This window comes from Saccopteryx leptura, chromosome 13, assembly GCF_036850995.1.
Source record: "Saccopteryx leptura isolate mSacLep1 chromosome 13, mSacLep1_pri_phased_curated, whole genome shotgun sequence".
NCBI lineage: Eukaryota > Metazoa > Chordata > Mammalia > Chiroptera > Emballonuridae > Saccopteryx > Saccopteryx leptura.
The window spans coordinates 15,746,927-15,763,695 of NC_089515.1; the positions used below are offsets into that span (position 1 = coordinate 15,746,927).

Sequence of the window (16,769 nt, forward strand, 5' to 3'; positions counted from 1 at the left end):
CATCCATCCATCCATCCATCCATCCATCCAGCCAACGTTAACTGAGCAAGTGCTAGGTCCCCAGGAAGACAGGGTTAGATGCCCACTTTCCTGCTGTTACGGGGCATTGGTGGAGGGGCTCACAGAAACCAAGAGTCCCAGCTCAGTGTGATAATATAATGCAAGAGGATTTCTCCGGGAGTCTGCTGGTGGGTCTTTGGTTCCGGGCCCGCCTCCCACCCTGTGAGCCAGAAATTAAAACACATTCATTAATCCCATCTTAAAGTCCCAACAGCTCTCTGTTTCAAGTGGTAATAAATATTTCATGCCCAATTGTGCTGCGTTCCTTGCTGTGTTTATTAAATGGAGTTTCTCATAATTCCAGTTATTCATTTTAATAGGTCAGGCCTTGGCTGTGATTTAAACAGACCGCTGAGGAAACAGCCGTGGTTAAACACTGTAACAATATGGATTATTAATTTAATTGGCCGGCTATTACTTGTTTGGACTCCGAGCTAACACATTTAGTTCAGTCTCCAGTGGCCCGTAAACCGCAAAGGTCATGACTTGAACATTCAGAAGAGTGGGAAAAAGGAATTGAGGTTGAGATTAGGTGAGAAACTCACAACGCAGTGCAGGGGAGCGGCGGGCTGGCTGGAGGCCGGCAGGGCGAGGGGGTTCATGTGTCGACCCCTCATTAGAGAGCTTCATCAGCAACTACTGTCCAGGTTGGCAGCTGCCAGATGCCAGCATCTCACTCAGGTTTCGGAGAGGGCCAAACCCTCCGCTCTGGTGACAGACCAGATCAGTCCTCGCCTTTCTTCCGAACGTCTGAGCAACATGGAAGGGTCACGTGCTGTGAAAAAAGCAATCGAGAAGGCAGGGGGCTTTCAGCACAGCTTATGCCTCAACGTCCTCCAACTTTCCAAACCTCAGAGCCGAGAGCTATTGCCCTCCTCCTATGCGCAAGGCCCCATGAGCTTTCTAGATGCCTCCCGCTGTCCGCAGGGGACCCTGGGACCCTGAGTTCTAGGTAAGATCAACCTGACCTCCTCGCCATGACCCTGGGAGGTCCAAAGCCCTCCCTGAAGGTTCTGCACCTTTCCAGGCGAGCCTTCCTTCCCTGCCTCTGGTGCCCACTGGAGCTGCATCGGTTCCCTTGATAGATGGATTTACAACCCCCCTGGGTCGACGACCCAAATAGGAAATTCAGCCTCTCCTTGATGTCTGCTACACACCCTACTCACTCTAAGCACATATGGAAGTCAGGGAGCGTGGCTGGGATTTTGCCGGGAACAGAGGGCTCTGTCCCACTGTGGTTCAGACACGAGGAGGAGGACGTTCTTGTTCATGAAGCTGAGACTGTTCCTTGGGCTGCCTTACACTTGGCACTTTCCTGTTCTGTGCTGTTTGGGCCGACTTTCATTCTGCTCCCCCTTTCCTCCCTCTGGAAGAGTGGGTCTTAATCCGGCACCCACAGCCTTCCAAAGGTGTTCTGAGGGGTCTGTGAAATTGGATGAGAGGAAATTGCAGTTATCAAAATGTTTGATAGGGCCCTGGCCAGTTGGCTCAGCAGTAGAGCATTGGCCCAGTGTGTGGAAGTCTCAGGTTTGATTCCCGGTTAGGACACACAGGAGAGGTGACCACCTGCTTCTCTACCCCCCTTCTCTCTCTCTCTCTCTCTCTCTCTCTCTCTTCTCCCCCCACAGCCATGGCTCAAATGGTTCAAGCAAGTTGTCCCCAGGCACTGAGGAAGGCTCTATGGGCTTCCCTCAGGTGCTAAATATAGCTCGGTTTCTGAGCAACAAAGCAGCGGCCCCAGATGGGCAGTGCATCACCCCCTAATGGGCTTGCTGAGTGGATCCCATCCAGGGCACATGTAGGAGTCTGTCTCTCTGCCTCCCTGCCTCTTACCCTCTCGCTTAAAAAAAAAAAATACACACACACACACACACACACGTATTTGATAGTTTCCACCTGAATTTTAGTACTTGCTTCACTGGTAAACACAGCATAGTGGTATTAGTAGAACCTGTGACTCTGTCACCATGGGAAAGCCAGATATTTTCTATTCCAGGTCTTGAAATACCATTTATGCGCTGCTTTGACGTGGTGCTAGTTACTTGACTGTTTCTGGATGCAGAATCTCACAGTTCCTGCCTGCAAATACTCATGAGTCATAACTTGTCAACTCTTGAGTAACTCTTGGCCCAGTAGTTCAGGCATCAAATAGTGAAGTTGTATATTCCCACAATTGAAGTTTAATGCCATAAATTTTAGAGAATATGGTTTCCCTTGTAAAGCATCCATGGACTTTTGAAATATGTTTTACAATAGTCTCTGTGAATCAGGATTTTCAACCCTATAAGCCGTCAAAATAAACAGAAAAATCAATTAAGGGTCTAGTATGACATGCAAGACCAACACGTCACATTGGCCAGAATCAAGCCAAGAAACAGCTGTCATGTGGCTATCTCTTTAAAAAAATAAAGTTTAAAGCATCGACCTGGAAATGCTGAGGTCGCCAGTTCAAAACCCTGGGCTTGCCTGGTCAAGGCACATATGGGAGTTGATGCTTCCAGCTCCTCCCCCCTTCTCTCTCTCTGTCTCTCTCCTCTCTCTCCCTCTCTCTCTCCTCTCTCAAAATGAATAAATAAAAAATTAAAAAAAAAAAAAGTTTAAGTGAATGCTGCATATATTTTAAATACATTGTCTTATTATTTAAATGTATTTATAAAGTAGCACATGAATTACTCTACCACAATTGAAACACAGAATTTTTTTTTTAAACACAGATTTTGATAAATGCATTCTAATATAATTGGTTTCCTTTTCATCCTACATATTTTGTTTTATGCACTTACAAACAGTAGTCTAAGCAGGGGCCCCTAACCTCCCCTAGGTGGCCAGGGGAGTCCCCAGCACCAGGAGTGTAGGAAGACCAACATTTTCTCTATCATGCAGAGTAGGCCCACTTCACGCGGCCCACTGGACCTGGTTGAATTCTGGACGTCCCTCTGAGTAGGGTCCTGTCCTCATCCCACCCTTCGCATGGCCCTTTGCTCCCTGAATCCTCCCCATCACTGGGCCCCACACGCTTCTGGAGAAAACAGAGAACAGCGAGATTGGGTAACTTTGCTTCTCATAGTTGAAAGATTCAGGCTAGTCATCCAGTAGCAGCAAAAATAAGCTGTCATTATTGGCATGGCTGTGCCAGTCCCAATTGCAGGATGTGACCAAGATAGACCTCAAGTTTGGAAGCAGTGGTTTGTGGACAAGGAGAACGGTGTCAGTTTCCTCGTTGCCTGCCTGCCTCAGGCGCTGATGGCTTTTGTAGTTCTTACATTCGTAGTGGGGAGTAAACCCGAGATGTGTTAGCCCAAGAGAAGGCCTAGGCTGAACTGTTAGCAGGGGAAGGAGGCTTTGGGCTGCACCGTGTTAGATGTGCTGCTACTTAGAGGCCAACGCATTGTTGAATTCATGAACAAATGAAGGAAGGAAAGATTTCCATAAATTGCTAAAGGAATACAGAGATTGGGAAGGATAAGTTTATAAGCAGCGTTTTCCCTAAAAATGTAGCAGCCCATCCCACCCCCTAGTGTGTGTGTGTGTGTGTGTGTGTGTGTGTGTGTGTGTGTGTGTACACATGTGCATGCATGAACTCAGACTGCAATAAACATCACAAACATCCTAGAGAGGAAAGCACATCAGAACATCGGAGATGTGACGTGAATCACTTAATCCCAACAGAAACCCTACAGAGCTCCTCAGTGCACTGGTGTTTACACCATCTCTGTGTCTGCCGACCGACCGCGGCTGGTGTCTCTGCTCCTGTTCCTCTCTACACTGTCCACACACCCAGCTCAGCCTCAGGAGAGGTGGGCATTTGGCTCAGGACAGAGACCCCCAACCAAGGCACTGATTCTCCAGGAAGGGGGTGGGAAGTGGGGCAGAGGGGCCTCCAGTTCTGGCAGGGATCGGGGTTGAGGGAGGGGAGCACAGGCAGAGTGAGAGAGGGGCTCTCTGCCTCTTACCTAGACACACAAGATGCAAGGGGCCTGTCCTTGCACATGAGCTCCTGAGCACATCCTATAAAGAGGTGAGAAATGGTACAGACGCCCCTGAAAAAGGGTCGAGGGCCTGCCTTCTCCCAGAGACCCCACCCCAGCTTGAGGGAGGAGGCTGGGGGTCTCTGGGAGAACCAGGCTTGGCAGTTTGTGTGTGTGTGTGTGTGACAGAGACAGAGATAGACAGAGAGGGACAGACAGGGACAGACAGACAGGAAGGGAGAGAGATGAGAAGCACCAATTCTTCGTTGCGGCACCTTAGTTGTTCATTGATTGGTTTCTCTTATGTGCCTTGACTGGGGCTACAGCAGAGCAAATGACCCCTTGCTCAAGCCAGCAAGCTTGGGCTCAAGCAGCGACCTTGGGCTTCAAGCCAGTGACCTTTGGGCTCAAGCCAGCGACCATGGGGTCATGACTATGATCCCATGCTCAAGCCAGTGATCCAACACTCAAGCTGGTGAGCTTGCATTCAAGCCGGATGAGGCCGTGCTCAAGCTGGCAACCTTGGGGCTTCGAACCTGGGTCCTCTGCATCCCGGTATGACACTATCCACTGCGCCACTGCCTGGTCAGGCAGTTGTTTGTGAGGTGGCAAGGGACTGTGTTCATCCCTGAGAACCCTTCAGGAGTAGAGCTGGAGACAGTTTTTTTTTTCTTCTTACATAATTTTATTTTTTTAATGGGGCAATATCAATAAATCAGGATACATATATTCAAAGATAACAAGTCCAGGTTATCTTGTTGTTCACTTATGTTGCATACCCATCACCCAAAGTCCTCTGTCACCTCCTATCTAGTTTTCTTTGTGCCCCTCTCCCTCCCCCCTTTCCCTCTCCCCCCTCCCCCCGTAACCACCACACTCTTATCAATGTTGGAGACAATTTTTATAAAAGGCAAACCATTCCCAAACCCTCAGGGATGGTTCTCCATGTGGTCGCTCACACTCGGGCGATGTGAGTACACACACACGTGCACCGGCAGTGCAGTGGCGGAGGAAGCGAGGCTGCGGCGAGAGCTGTGAGGCCCTCCGACGTGCCAGGCACAGAGGGGCATCCAAAGCTGACTCGGTGGTTCCTCCGTCCTGCACCAGGAGGTCCCTGCTGGACCAAGTGCCCAGGCGGTCTCAGCCCAAGCCCTGCCCACAGGAGGGCTTTGACTCCATGCTCTGTCATCTCGGGTGGCCTTGTCACCTGACGTCTCCAGGAGAGAGATGCCCACTTGCCATGGCCGACGCTGCTGGCATGCCCATGCCAGTCCCCCAGTCGCCAGCTTCAGAAAGACTGGGTTTGGACATCTCCAGGTGTTTATTTGGTTTTTCCTATTTCTTGGTTTTTAATTGGTTTCAGATGTGAGTACCCAATAGAGGCCCTGAATAAATAAAACAGATCATAAAATATGGCCAAGCAAAATGGGCGTGAGTAATCCCAGAGCGCATGGCAATGCACTTCCAGAAAGGCTCATAAATAACGGGGTGGAAACAGTAGTCTATTTTCCCTTTAATGGAAAGCCAATTAGGAACCCTCTCTGGACTGAGGGAAAGAGCCAGGTCCCTTTGTTCTGTAATGAGGAGGTGGGGCTGGGGTGCACGAGGGAAGGCCACTTGGCTGGCCAGAACTGGGCAGAGAAAATCCTGTGGTCACCGGGTCTGCAGGGGGTGACAAAGCAGGAAGTGCAAGGCCTGGGCTTCCCATCCCATCTCAAGTTTCTCCAACTCTTTCCCAGTTGACGACGGAAGATCCTTCCATAAGCCCAAGCTGACCTGGGAAAAGAGCATTAGGAGAACTATTTGGAGGCCCATAGCTGGATGGACAACTGTCTGCGAACTCACAGAACCCTGTTGTTTCCGACCCATGGTTGGCTCCTGCCCCTCCCTCCAGGAGGCCAGGAGGATGCACCCTGGCTGGTACCATTGTTGGGGTGCCAGCTTTGAGCAGCAGGGACCCCAGCAGCCCCCAAAGAAGCATTTCCTTCCCATTGCTTTCTTCTCACTCCACGCACCTGTCTTCTCCGAGCTGCTGATGCCCATCACGGGGCTTCTGTGTGGAATACTGCAGCCGGTCTCATTCCACCGAGGTAGAGGAGCTGGAGGCTCCTCCGCCCTACAAGGGAGGGAGTTGAGAGGCAGGGAGAAAATGTGACTTTCCAAGGCCACTCAGCCTCTGAGCAGCAGCAGCAGCAGAAATCAGTTCTCTTCACTCGCCAGGACTCCAGGTAGCTGGTGCCCACCTGGTGACTGTACATGGGGGTCCTGGTGGGCAAACCCTTGGAAGCATGAGAGATGCAGTCTAGCAGAGTGGTGGAAAGAACAGGCTTTGCAGTCAGGGAGACCTGCGTGAGATTCCTGAGAATCCCTCCATCCTGAGCGGCTGTGTAACCTTGGTCAAGTTTCTTAATGGCTTAAGTCTGATTCTGCGTTTGTAACATAAGGCTAATGAACTTACTTTCTGCTAACATGAAGCAATAGATAGAAGGACCACTGCTAGTAATTCTTTTTTTTTCTTCCTGAAGTTAAAAGCGGGGAGGCAGTCAGACAGACTCCCGCATGCGCCCAACCGGGATCCACCTGGCATGCCCACCAGGGGGCGATGCTCTGCCCATCTGGGGCATCGCTCTGTTGCAACCAGAGCCATTCTAGCACCTGAGGCAGAGGCCACAGAGCCATCCTCAGCACCTGGGCCAACTTTGCTACAGTGTGGAGCCTTGGCTGTGGGAGGGGAGAGAGAGAGAGAGAGAGAGAGAGAGAGAGAGAGAGAGGAAGGAGAGGGGGAGGGGTGGAGAAGCAGATAAGTGCTTCTCCTGTGTGCCTAGGCCAGAAATCGAACCCGGGACTTCCACATGCTGGGCCAATGCTCTACCACTGAGCCAACCGACCAGGGCCTAGTAATTCTTATTAGGAGACTCTGGCCGGCCAGTCCTTGGGAATAGCCGGTGGATTTCCCCTGCAGACCATGGGCTTGGGAACATCCCGATGGAGTTACCACTCCCTCAGTGAGCATGGTATTCTCTGTAGAACAGCTCAGGGTACTGGTGGGCCCAGGGAGGCAGCTGGGCATGTCCAGCTACATCCAGCTCTGGGTTCATGCTGACCAGGCTGGAGGACGCTTGCTGACTCATCTTGGAGAATCAGAAATCTCCAGTGCTCACCAATAGCACGTCACTGCAGGAAAGAGCAGGCCCCTCAAAGCCACGTTTTGTGCATAGGCTTCTAAAACAGAACTGGTTGCAGTTCTATGGAGAGAGGAGCCCATTGAACAGAGCAGCTCTGCTGTGTAGGAGCTTCGGACAGGGCTGTGGCAAAGGCCACAGGTGGAGAGTGTGATGCCTCATTCCTTGTGATGAGTTTTTTTAAAGACACTCTTCTCTCCCACTAAAATGGGTAAAGCACCGCTCACACTTTAGGGCAATCCCAAGGGAGTCCCTGAAAATCAGAGAGGTCCTGAAGAAGAACGGGGGGGGGGGAGGTCTCAGGAGACATGACTGTGGACGTTTGCCATCTGTGGGATGGGGGTGGGTGCCATCATCTTCTGCCAGTCACTCATTCAGCAGGGCAGGGAAGGAGGGAAGAAGTATTTGTGAAACACCCATGATGGACTAAGTGCTTCCCCACTCATGCCATGATGTCTGTCCTGGTGTCATTACACAGAGGCAGAACTGGCATCACTCAGAGTTTGATGGCTGCAGCAAAAAAAACCAAAACTCATTTCTAAAACCCCCAGGACAATCGGAGCACGCAGGCCTTCCGAGCACAAGGAGGTATCTGCTCAGGGGCTGGGGGCAGCCGGAGCTGAGGGCCACGCCCACCGGGGGACTGAGGGCCACGCCCACCGGGGACTGAGGGCCACGCCCACCGGGGACTGTGGGCAAGATGACGACCTCCAGCCCCTCACCCCACTCACGGTGTACCCTCTGGGGAGAGAGCCGCGCGAGTTCAGCAGGATCACCTGACCGTGTCTTGGGCAGGGAGGACATGGCTCCTTGAAGTCCTATGTAGACCAATGCAGGGGAAAGAAGTCATCCCGAGAGGAAAATTGGGGTGCTGCTACCAAAAGCCTGGGAAGGGACATAGTGCTGGTGGCTGGTGTGCATGGCTGATGTCCACTGGCCACAACGTATGGATGGCAGAGCTGGATTCAAACCAGGTCAGTGACCCAAAGCCCATGGGGACTGGCCATGGCGCCCACGTGCTGACCCTCCACCTCGCGCGGCCCTCACTTCTCTGTGCTGACTTTCGGCTTCCTCTTCAGTGGGCCCCGTGACACTGGCACTCGTCGGGAAGGGTTCACGTCTGGTGGGAGAGGAACTCTCTGAAGAGGGCAGTGGAAGGGGAAGTGAAAGAGATACAGTGACAATTTAAGGGTCGGAGAGTGCCATGGAGAAGTGGGAAGGGCCTGTGGCTTTCTCAGCGTGGGAAAATGGCAAATCACTAGGAAGTGGTGTGGGGGGAGAACACCCAGGGCCAAAGGGTGGGGAGGAATCAGAGAGGCAGTGCGCGCCGAGATCGTCTTCGAGGATGAAGAAGCCAAGGTGTGTACTTCGTCTAAAGTATTGGAGGTGTTATATTATAAAACATTTCATCAAGGATGCGGGGGGTTCAACTAGAAGTAGTGGAAATATGGAAACATGGAAGGGGGAAAGTATGTAATTAAAAATCTGTCCTTGGGAAGTTTGAAATGTAGTTCCGAGCTTCCTGGCAGCAAAGGCAAAAGGGAAACATGACGGGTTATATAATTTCCACTGTCTCATAAAAAGGAAGTGAATCTGCAAGTCAGAAAACACATTCCTAAGTCATAAAAAGAAATGATTCCAGTGGGACATTAACTATCCACTAGAAAGATTTTCTGTTGTAATTTTATTGAGCCCGAGGGACATTATTTCTAAAGCCATTATCATGTGACCAGAGAACTGAAGAGGATTCCTATCAAGTGCCCCTCTCAGGCCGGAAGGGTCCCTGCGGGCTATCCAGTTCAAATGCCTCTCCCTGCATCTTCCGCACAGTCCCTCAGATAGTCCTCAGACCCTCCCCACGCCCTGCTCTGTCTCGGAGGGGGAGGCTGGGCCCCCAGCTGCATTTCTCAGGGACCTTATCGACCGGCTTCCTGCTCCATTAGGAAGAAGGGACGCTGGAAGGAAGGGCCACAGAGTATCTCTCCCCATCCTGTTCGGTTGTGAACAGAGACGCTGGTGGCATCTAGTTTCTTCCACGGCTTCCCCTCTTCTGAACGCCTCCTTACAGATGCAGCTTTGCCCAGGAGCCCTGGCTCGCTCTGGTGTCCTTTGTCTCACACCCGGGCCAACGACGCTGCTCATGAATAGACTGACTCAGTGACCCCCGTTCAGCTTTGCAGCTCTCCCATGTCTGACAAAACCAGTTCCTGCACTCAAGCCCCCTGGTTTGCAATACTTCAGTGCTTTCTGTTTTCTGGGTGGACTCTGCCCGATACCATCACTGACCGGTCGTCCAGCCTCAACCCAAACCTCCCAGGAAGTGCCCTCCTTCCTAACTGAGGCAGTCTGTTTCATCTCGAAGGCTGGGCCACCTGGAGGCAGCACCTGAGCAGGGACCCGGGTTAGAGAAGGGAGTAGGAAGAACGTTCTCGGCAGGGGAAGGAGTGTACAAAGGCTTGTTTGTCATTAGCAGTTAGCAGGGCATTGTCAGAGAATCGCCAGCACGTGGTCTGGTCGTAACAGAGACTGTGTTTGTTCGATAAACACATTTCAGCAACCCCATGGCCTGGTATCACGGGGGACCTAGAAAAGGACCGTATGAGGCCCATGCCCTCAAGGAGCACCCCGAAACGATTCTTTCCAATGTTTCGGGGGCTTAGGCTTGATGCACAACTTCCCCCAAGCACCACTCCGGACTCAGCCTCCGAATACAACAGATGCTGTGATCCGCTGATGTTTCCATTTGCACTGGCACCTTAAGGCCATTCTTCTCTATGAAAGAGAGGGTACAAGGCAGCATGGGCCTGTGGCTGGGGGGAGCCTCCAACCCCTGGGGCGGCCAGGTGGACTAGCCTGACTCACCAGAATGAAAGAAAATTCTCAGGGGTTCACTGGAACCTATGAGCACTTCTGTGAAGAGCTGGAGTAAGGGGCAGATCCAGGTTCTGTAGGGGACGGAACCAGGGCCGGCATCCTGGACCTGTAACCTGGGCATAGAAGCGGCCCGTACTACTTTCCTGCTCTGTTGTTGCTATTCTGAAATTCTTAATTGTTTACGAGCAAAGGCCCTTTTTCTTTTGCGTTGGACGGTGCCAATTAGGTAGCCGGTACTGCGTGAAACTCATCTCATTTGGCTGCTCATTATAAAATCAACACAAAATGATAGAAAGAAAATGAGGTACCAAGTCTTCGAAGGTACCCTGAAGAAAACCTACCTCTGCTTGGGTGTGAAGGCACCACTGACCTCCTGTGTGGTCTTCACCTGCGGCTGGGCGTGTCCGGGGGGCTTGGAGCCGGGGGCTGTCGTGCGGACCCTTCGCATCCCATCTTTGCTTTAACCGGAATAGGAATTAAGCTTTAGGTTTTTTTTTTTAAGGGTCCCATGACTCACTTAGTTTGAAAACCATTGGTTAGACAAACCACATCGCACCGGGCCTTTTGTTGTAGGGAACTGTCTTATTTCAGAGGGCCCCAGGTGACCCGCTGACCTGGGGTGTCTCCAAAGCCAGGTAATAATAGGCCGTGCTCTAATCTAAGGAGACTCTGCTGTATTTGCAGAGAGCTTTGAAATGTTCTGGGAAAAAAGCTGATCCGATGTGCAAGGTATTATATTCACAGAGAGAAAAGCCCTCCCAACTCTTTATAAAATGGATTAAGCCCGTTTCTAAGGGCTGCAGGTCTGTGTGATCTTAATCCCGTCCTTACTCCCGGGCCTCCACCTTCCGCCTTTGTTTCCCGGACGCGCACCTTTCCGGGTGGGCCGAGGCCAGGCGCCTTCCCGGGCCGCCCACCTCCCTCCCCGGCTCTCCCCGAGGGAAGAACTGAGGAACACCCTCGCCCTGGCACCCACCCTGCCAGGGCTTCCTTTTTCTGCGAGCGCATTTCACATTCGCGGCTCTGATCCGATGGTGGGAAATCCGAAGGAAATATGGTAATTACGCCATTGTGCATGCAGCGACTTAGACGGCGGCAGCAGATGGGAAAAGGTGCGGATCACAACCCCACGCGGTATCTGACAGAGTATCAGTCAGATACAGTTCACCCAGCTTCATGTTTCTGCCAGTCCCTCTTAGCTGAAGTTAATTTAAAGTGACAAGAATGACATCTGCTCTCTGCGAAGGGGTAATGCCTACTTCAGGGCCGCCCCCTTCCGTAGAGACCTCGGCAGAGCCCTCCTACTCGAAGGTGGGCTTTCTAAGGAGGGATCAGCTGCAGACCAGGAGACTTCAGCTTCCATCCCAGACCTGTGTTGGGCCATGCACTGTTGGTTCAGAGTCTATTTCACTCTGTTGAATAAGGAAAGGGTTGCCATGGGTACCAGCCATCTCCACAAATGGGGTCTCAGACCCTATATCACTGCCTTATGGCTCAGGCAGAGAGAGCCACACTGAGGCATGGATGCCCATGCATGAAGGCAATGGAGAAACTTCTCCAGCAGGTGGGCGTGCCCTGAGTCAGCATTGCCACCACCTGAAGTCTCACCGGCTGCTGGGGAGCAGCTTCGGGCGTGCGGTATTCTATTTGCTCTTTCTAGGTTCCTACTACCTATGTACAAAGACTCAGAAAACTACAATATCTGTGGTTGGTGAATCCTACTAGCACTTGTGACTTTCTAAGGTTGCTTCATGCCAGGGTCCGGGAAGGTGTTATCATCTCCAAAATGCATGATGAATCCATGAACTCACCTCTACCAACCACCAAATCAATATGTCTATCTATCTGCTGGAAATTGAATGTTAAAAGCTGGCTTTGTTTTTCTATCTTTAGGCCAGGCAGACTCACCCACAAATGATGGCTTGCCAACCATTAAATATGACTCCCTCCCTTTGCCATGAATAATGGACTCCTATTCACCCTTCAAAACCCATCTCATTAGTCACCTCAACCTGGGAGCCTTACTGAACACTCCTAGAAATTATCATTCAGTTCCTCCTCTGGGCTCTGCATGCACTCCTGTTTCTGAACTTATCATATCATAATCACTTCTTTGCTTCTCAGATTTCCCGTTTCTGCTGTGATCACCAATCCTTAGTACACGTCTATGGAATTGAACATTGAACTAGTTTATTAAATAAAGTAATAGCTTGGTGATCTTATCCACAATAAACATATGACTTTCTATAACTGCCACAGACCTACCTCTCTAGCTTAGGACACTAAACATGGTAACATCTCTTTTGTTTTTCAGTTAGTTCTCATGACACACCCTATACTTTGGTAATCTCCATGGAGGCCTCCTCTCTCACCAGGGTGTCAACAGGGTTATTTGTCCAAACTCCTTCTTCCTTCCCATTGACTTCTCTAGGACACGGGTGTCTTTTCCTGTTCTTCCCATCCATTGATTTACCTAGGTCCCTCCAGATACATCAGAGGGATCAAAGAAATGGTGGTCTACAACAGGGAAAGGTTGGGGTTTAGGACATTTTTCTTCCCAGGAGGTTGTTTGGTTTGAGTGTAAATTTGGCTACTTCCCCACAGCAACCAGCGGCTGCACACGAGAGGTGTGGCTGGGGAGGAGCAGCCTCTGAGGGCCACACAATGTGTCTGGGATTGCCCCAGAGTCATCCTTGCCCAATTCTTAATGCCTCCAGTTCCAAGGGCTCCTCCCCAAATGAGGAGACTGAAAATCAATGCACCCTCTTCTCAGGAGCTCACAAATGTCTAGTTAATTAATTATACCTGGCCACACAAGAATTGGTTGGGTAGGTACTCACAGGGCCATTGCCTGTTACAGAGCTACTAGCAGCTTACACAGAAGGGGATGGGAAAGCAGGGTGAAGAAGTCACTTTCTCCTTAGTGTGAATGGACAGCACGGTGACAGATGATTGCTAGAATTAGTGGGGTGATCACATTATAAGGTATAATAAAAATGTCAAATCACTCTATGGTACACCAGAGACTAACATAACTAAATAAGATTGCATACCAACTAGACAAACACACACACAAAAAATCCTGTTCCTCAGTCACATTAGCCATATTTCAAGCTCAGTTGCCACAGAGCACAAATTAGTTTTATTGGCCATCATCACAGAAAGTTCCATTAGACAGTGTCATCCAAGGGTCAACAATGTGTACTTGTGCCCACCCTCCCAGCCCCCGCTGTGCATACATGGGCACTTCCTTACTCCCCAGGACAACAAGACATCAGTTTCTAGAAAAGGTGACTCACTATATATAGTCTTTCTGGAAAACTACATTTCAAGAGGACATTTAACTGAACAGGAAAGCGCCAATAACAGGACTCAGGGCTCAGTGCCTAGGGACAGACCCCCAAAAGAAATGGGAAACGGGATGAAAGTGATCTGCTTATTTTGAGGGTTAGGGTGGGGTGTAAACTCTCCTGTCTATAAGGCAAGTTCCCATCATGCCCCGCTCTGCCTTGGGTGCTCTTTTCTTCTCCGGAAAGAACACCCCGTGGGGAGCAGCTCCACCCTGGGGAACCTGGCGCTGGTTCTAAGGGAAATGGCCTTGACTTCCCTCCTTCTCACCCAGAGGCTCTTCCTCTGGCTCGGCTCCCAGGTCTTCAGAGTCCTGAACGGAGAGCGCCGTCTCTAAGGAGCTCTCAGAAACGTGCCGCCACCCCCGCTTCTGTATGTGGGTCACTGTGCCTTCTGGGGGAGGGTGCCCTGAAGTACATGTTAAATCTGAAAGCCTCTCTCTGAGCCAGGAATTGGTGGAGTTCAGGCAGGTGGGGTTTTGTGGGGTTTTTTGGTGGGGGAATTCAGAACCCAGGGAACAAGTGAGGCAGGTGCCTTTTGCTGACCACAAGCCCAGCACCTCACCTGCTTGCTACCTATGCCAGTCTGGACCAGCCAATGGGAGAAGGTTCCGCCTCTCAGGCTCCAGCCAGGCTGGGCCCTTTTCTGTGTGTAGCCAGGAGAGAAGGGCCTCAGTCAAGGGTCATGCATTAGATTGGCCTTGACTCTACTAGTGCCCAGAATTCCACCAAATAGGCACCCCCGGTGGGGGGTGGAGAGGGTTCCAGCCACTTCTTCCTCAAGCCAAGCCCCCTGGCTTAGGAGGATCCCAGAGAGCTGGGCCAGAATCGTGGGCTCTGCCCGCCATTCCTCAATGCCCCCCACCCCCCAAGCTCTCCTCGCACCTGCCCTTCCTCCCTCCAACAAGGAATAATGAGAATCGACTTGCCCTTTTCCTGAGCGGGCATAATTTACAGCTGACTCAGACGCTCTGGAGCTGGTATCAGTGGGAACTAAGTGAAACTGCACCGGAAAGAGGAACAGAAGTGTTCTTATTCCCCACGATGGAACTCCAAAGTAAAATTTGAGTCTAAAAACCTATCTGAATGGTTCCTCCTGCCTTAAAAAAAAAGCGATAAAAACCATATAGTCATGTGGTGTCATTAAAAACGACAGCATGTTTCTGTTTCTCCAGATTTGCACCGCACAGTGTGGCGAGGGGCAAACGGGACCCCCTGTGACTCCAGGATGTCCAGTTCTGACCCTGCTAGGGTTCAATGTGTTCTTCAACCAGAAACGGGAGCAGTGGGAGAGACTACCAATTGGTCTGATCTCCCCCTTCTCCTTTATGTGGCCTCACGGCATCTCAGACTGACAAGAACTAGGCTTCAGGTTGGGTGCTCAAGTTTAACCCAAGTTTGGGAGTTAAGATGGAGATGTTGCAATGCTTATCTTTACAACAGAGGGATGGAGAAAGCAAGGAGGAGAGGGGGTGAAGAGAGAGAGAGCGCTGTTTGCAGAGGCGGACAAAGTAAGCACACCTGTGGTGATTACATCTGGAAGTGACCTCCCAGGGACAACTTGTCCAGAGGTTCTTAAGCCTTTTGTCCACTTATATCTATCTACCTACCTACCTATATATCTATCTCATCTTAAATAGGACTGCCCCCCTTTTTTCCCCAAGTGCCATCTTAAGCAAAAGCACAGTATCTAAAAGTGATAAAGTGGTACCTCAAAGAGCCCCCTTCCTTGGCCTTCCTCCAACCATCTTCCTCCCGAGCACCCCGGCTCCTCAATACACCATCTGCAGACCAGAGATGTAACCCAACTCCTGACCGTGCTGATGAGGAAACAGGGGTGCAGAGAGGGGAGTTAATTCACTGAAGGAGTCAGAAGTTTTCTCCAATATGACATGGTATAAAGGTCTCCCAGGGAGAGACCTAGAAACTTGAAAATGAAGTCAAGTGGGGGCAGGGGGTTAGGGGAAAGTAGTGGTGAAACAGCTGACCATGAGATGACCTTGAGGACTGTCCTTGTGTGGGTTGTACAGAGCCTGGACCCCACAGGTTCCCTGTGTCCCCTCCTTGCTTCTCACCAGCCACCCCAATTCTGGTCTCCCCCTTGAGCTCAAGGTACATGAGGATAACTCCACACATAGATGTTACAACTTATACATTTGAATCAGGGGCAAAGGGATCAAACACAAATGTCAGTATCTTCAGAAAGCCTCTTTCAGTCATGAGTTTAGAGCACCATTTCCGATACATTATGTGCAATTCTCCGCTCACACTGCATGCCAATGATAGGCATTGCTAATCAATCACAGCACCTTTTCCTGCTGAGCCTCGACACAACCTCAAAATTGTTTTCAACACAGCACTCCAGGGAGCTATCACCAATTCATCAAGAACTGTCCCTTAGGACGAGACCTCTTTGCTCTTCTTGGTTTGTGGCTGTAAAACCAAACCCATTGTCACTTGTCCCCTGGCACCTGGGCTACACACTCTGACAGCCTGGACCTCCAAGGAGAAGCCTGAAACTGTATTCTTCAGAACCGCTTTCCCTGTGCAGCTCAAATCTGCCAATGAGAGGCACTCCAGCAAGAAGCGGAGGCAGGCGAGAAGAAGAACGGATCGTTCTCCGGCAGGAGCCGAAGTGGGTGCCTGGGCAAAACTCAGTCTCTTGCAAATCACCCGCCCTGGTGTCTGGGGCTGCTGAGGTCGGTGTTGGCAGCAGCCGTGGAGATCGCTGGGTCCTCTGCAGCTTCCGGGTGAGCTCCTGTAAATCATCCGCCTCCAGCAGCTGCTGGCCTGACCTTTGCTCCCCCAGCCTCTCCAGCAATCATGCAAGTCACCAGTTCCTGTGTCAGAACCCTTCATACTTGGAATAGCCAGCTTGGCTTTGGCTTTCCTGCCCAATGGCCCTGACGGCGACAGTAACATTAACACCTGGACGGGAGGGTACGGAACTTGGCAGCAGGATGGACACTCCCCACCTTGCTGAACGTGAGAGGCAGTTCTCATTGAGGCTAGCCTTCCTGCTCTCCACGTGAGTTCTGTGGGCCTCCTACACAGGACGGAGAGATGGAAGCAGCCGGAAGGAGTGTGCCAAAGAATCGGAATAATGGCATCCTAGAATCCGGTGGAAAGATAAACGTAGGGCTCGTTATCATTTTCCTGATGCGGAAAACCGAGGCCCAGAGAGGAGAGTGATTCTTGTCCCGGAGCTGGGGTTAGAATCTAGGCCTGCTGAGCCGGACCAGCTCCGGTCCTTGGGCCCTAGCACCTCAAACAAGGGGACCCATCTGAGCTTGCAAGTAAGGCACAGTCAAGCCCAAATGCAGCCTACAGCAGCAGGC

The 16,769-nt window shown here is 51.1% G+C and overlaps 1 protein-coding gene across 1 annotated transcript in view; it reads right to left on the bottom strand.

The window, feature by feature from the left end:
* Positions 1-365: 365 nt before the first annotated feature.
* The window catches only part of VTI1A (vesicle transport through interaction with t-SNAREs 1A), a 395,143-nt gene continuing 378,739 nt past the window's right edge, over positions 366-16,769 (bottom strand). The window contains exon 9 of the mRNA XM_066355095.1: positions 366-835. Coding sequence (XP_066211192.1) covers positions 829-835 — 7 coding nt within the window. The 3' untranslated portion in view covers positions 366-828. The remainder of the gene's footprint in view (positions 836-16,769) is intronic.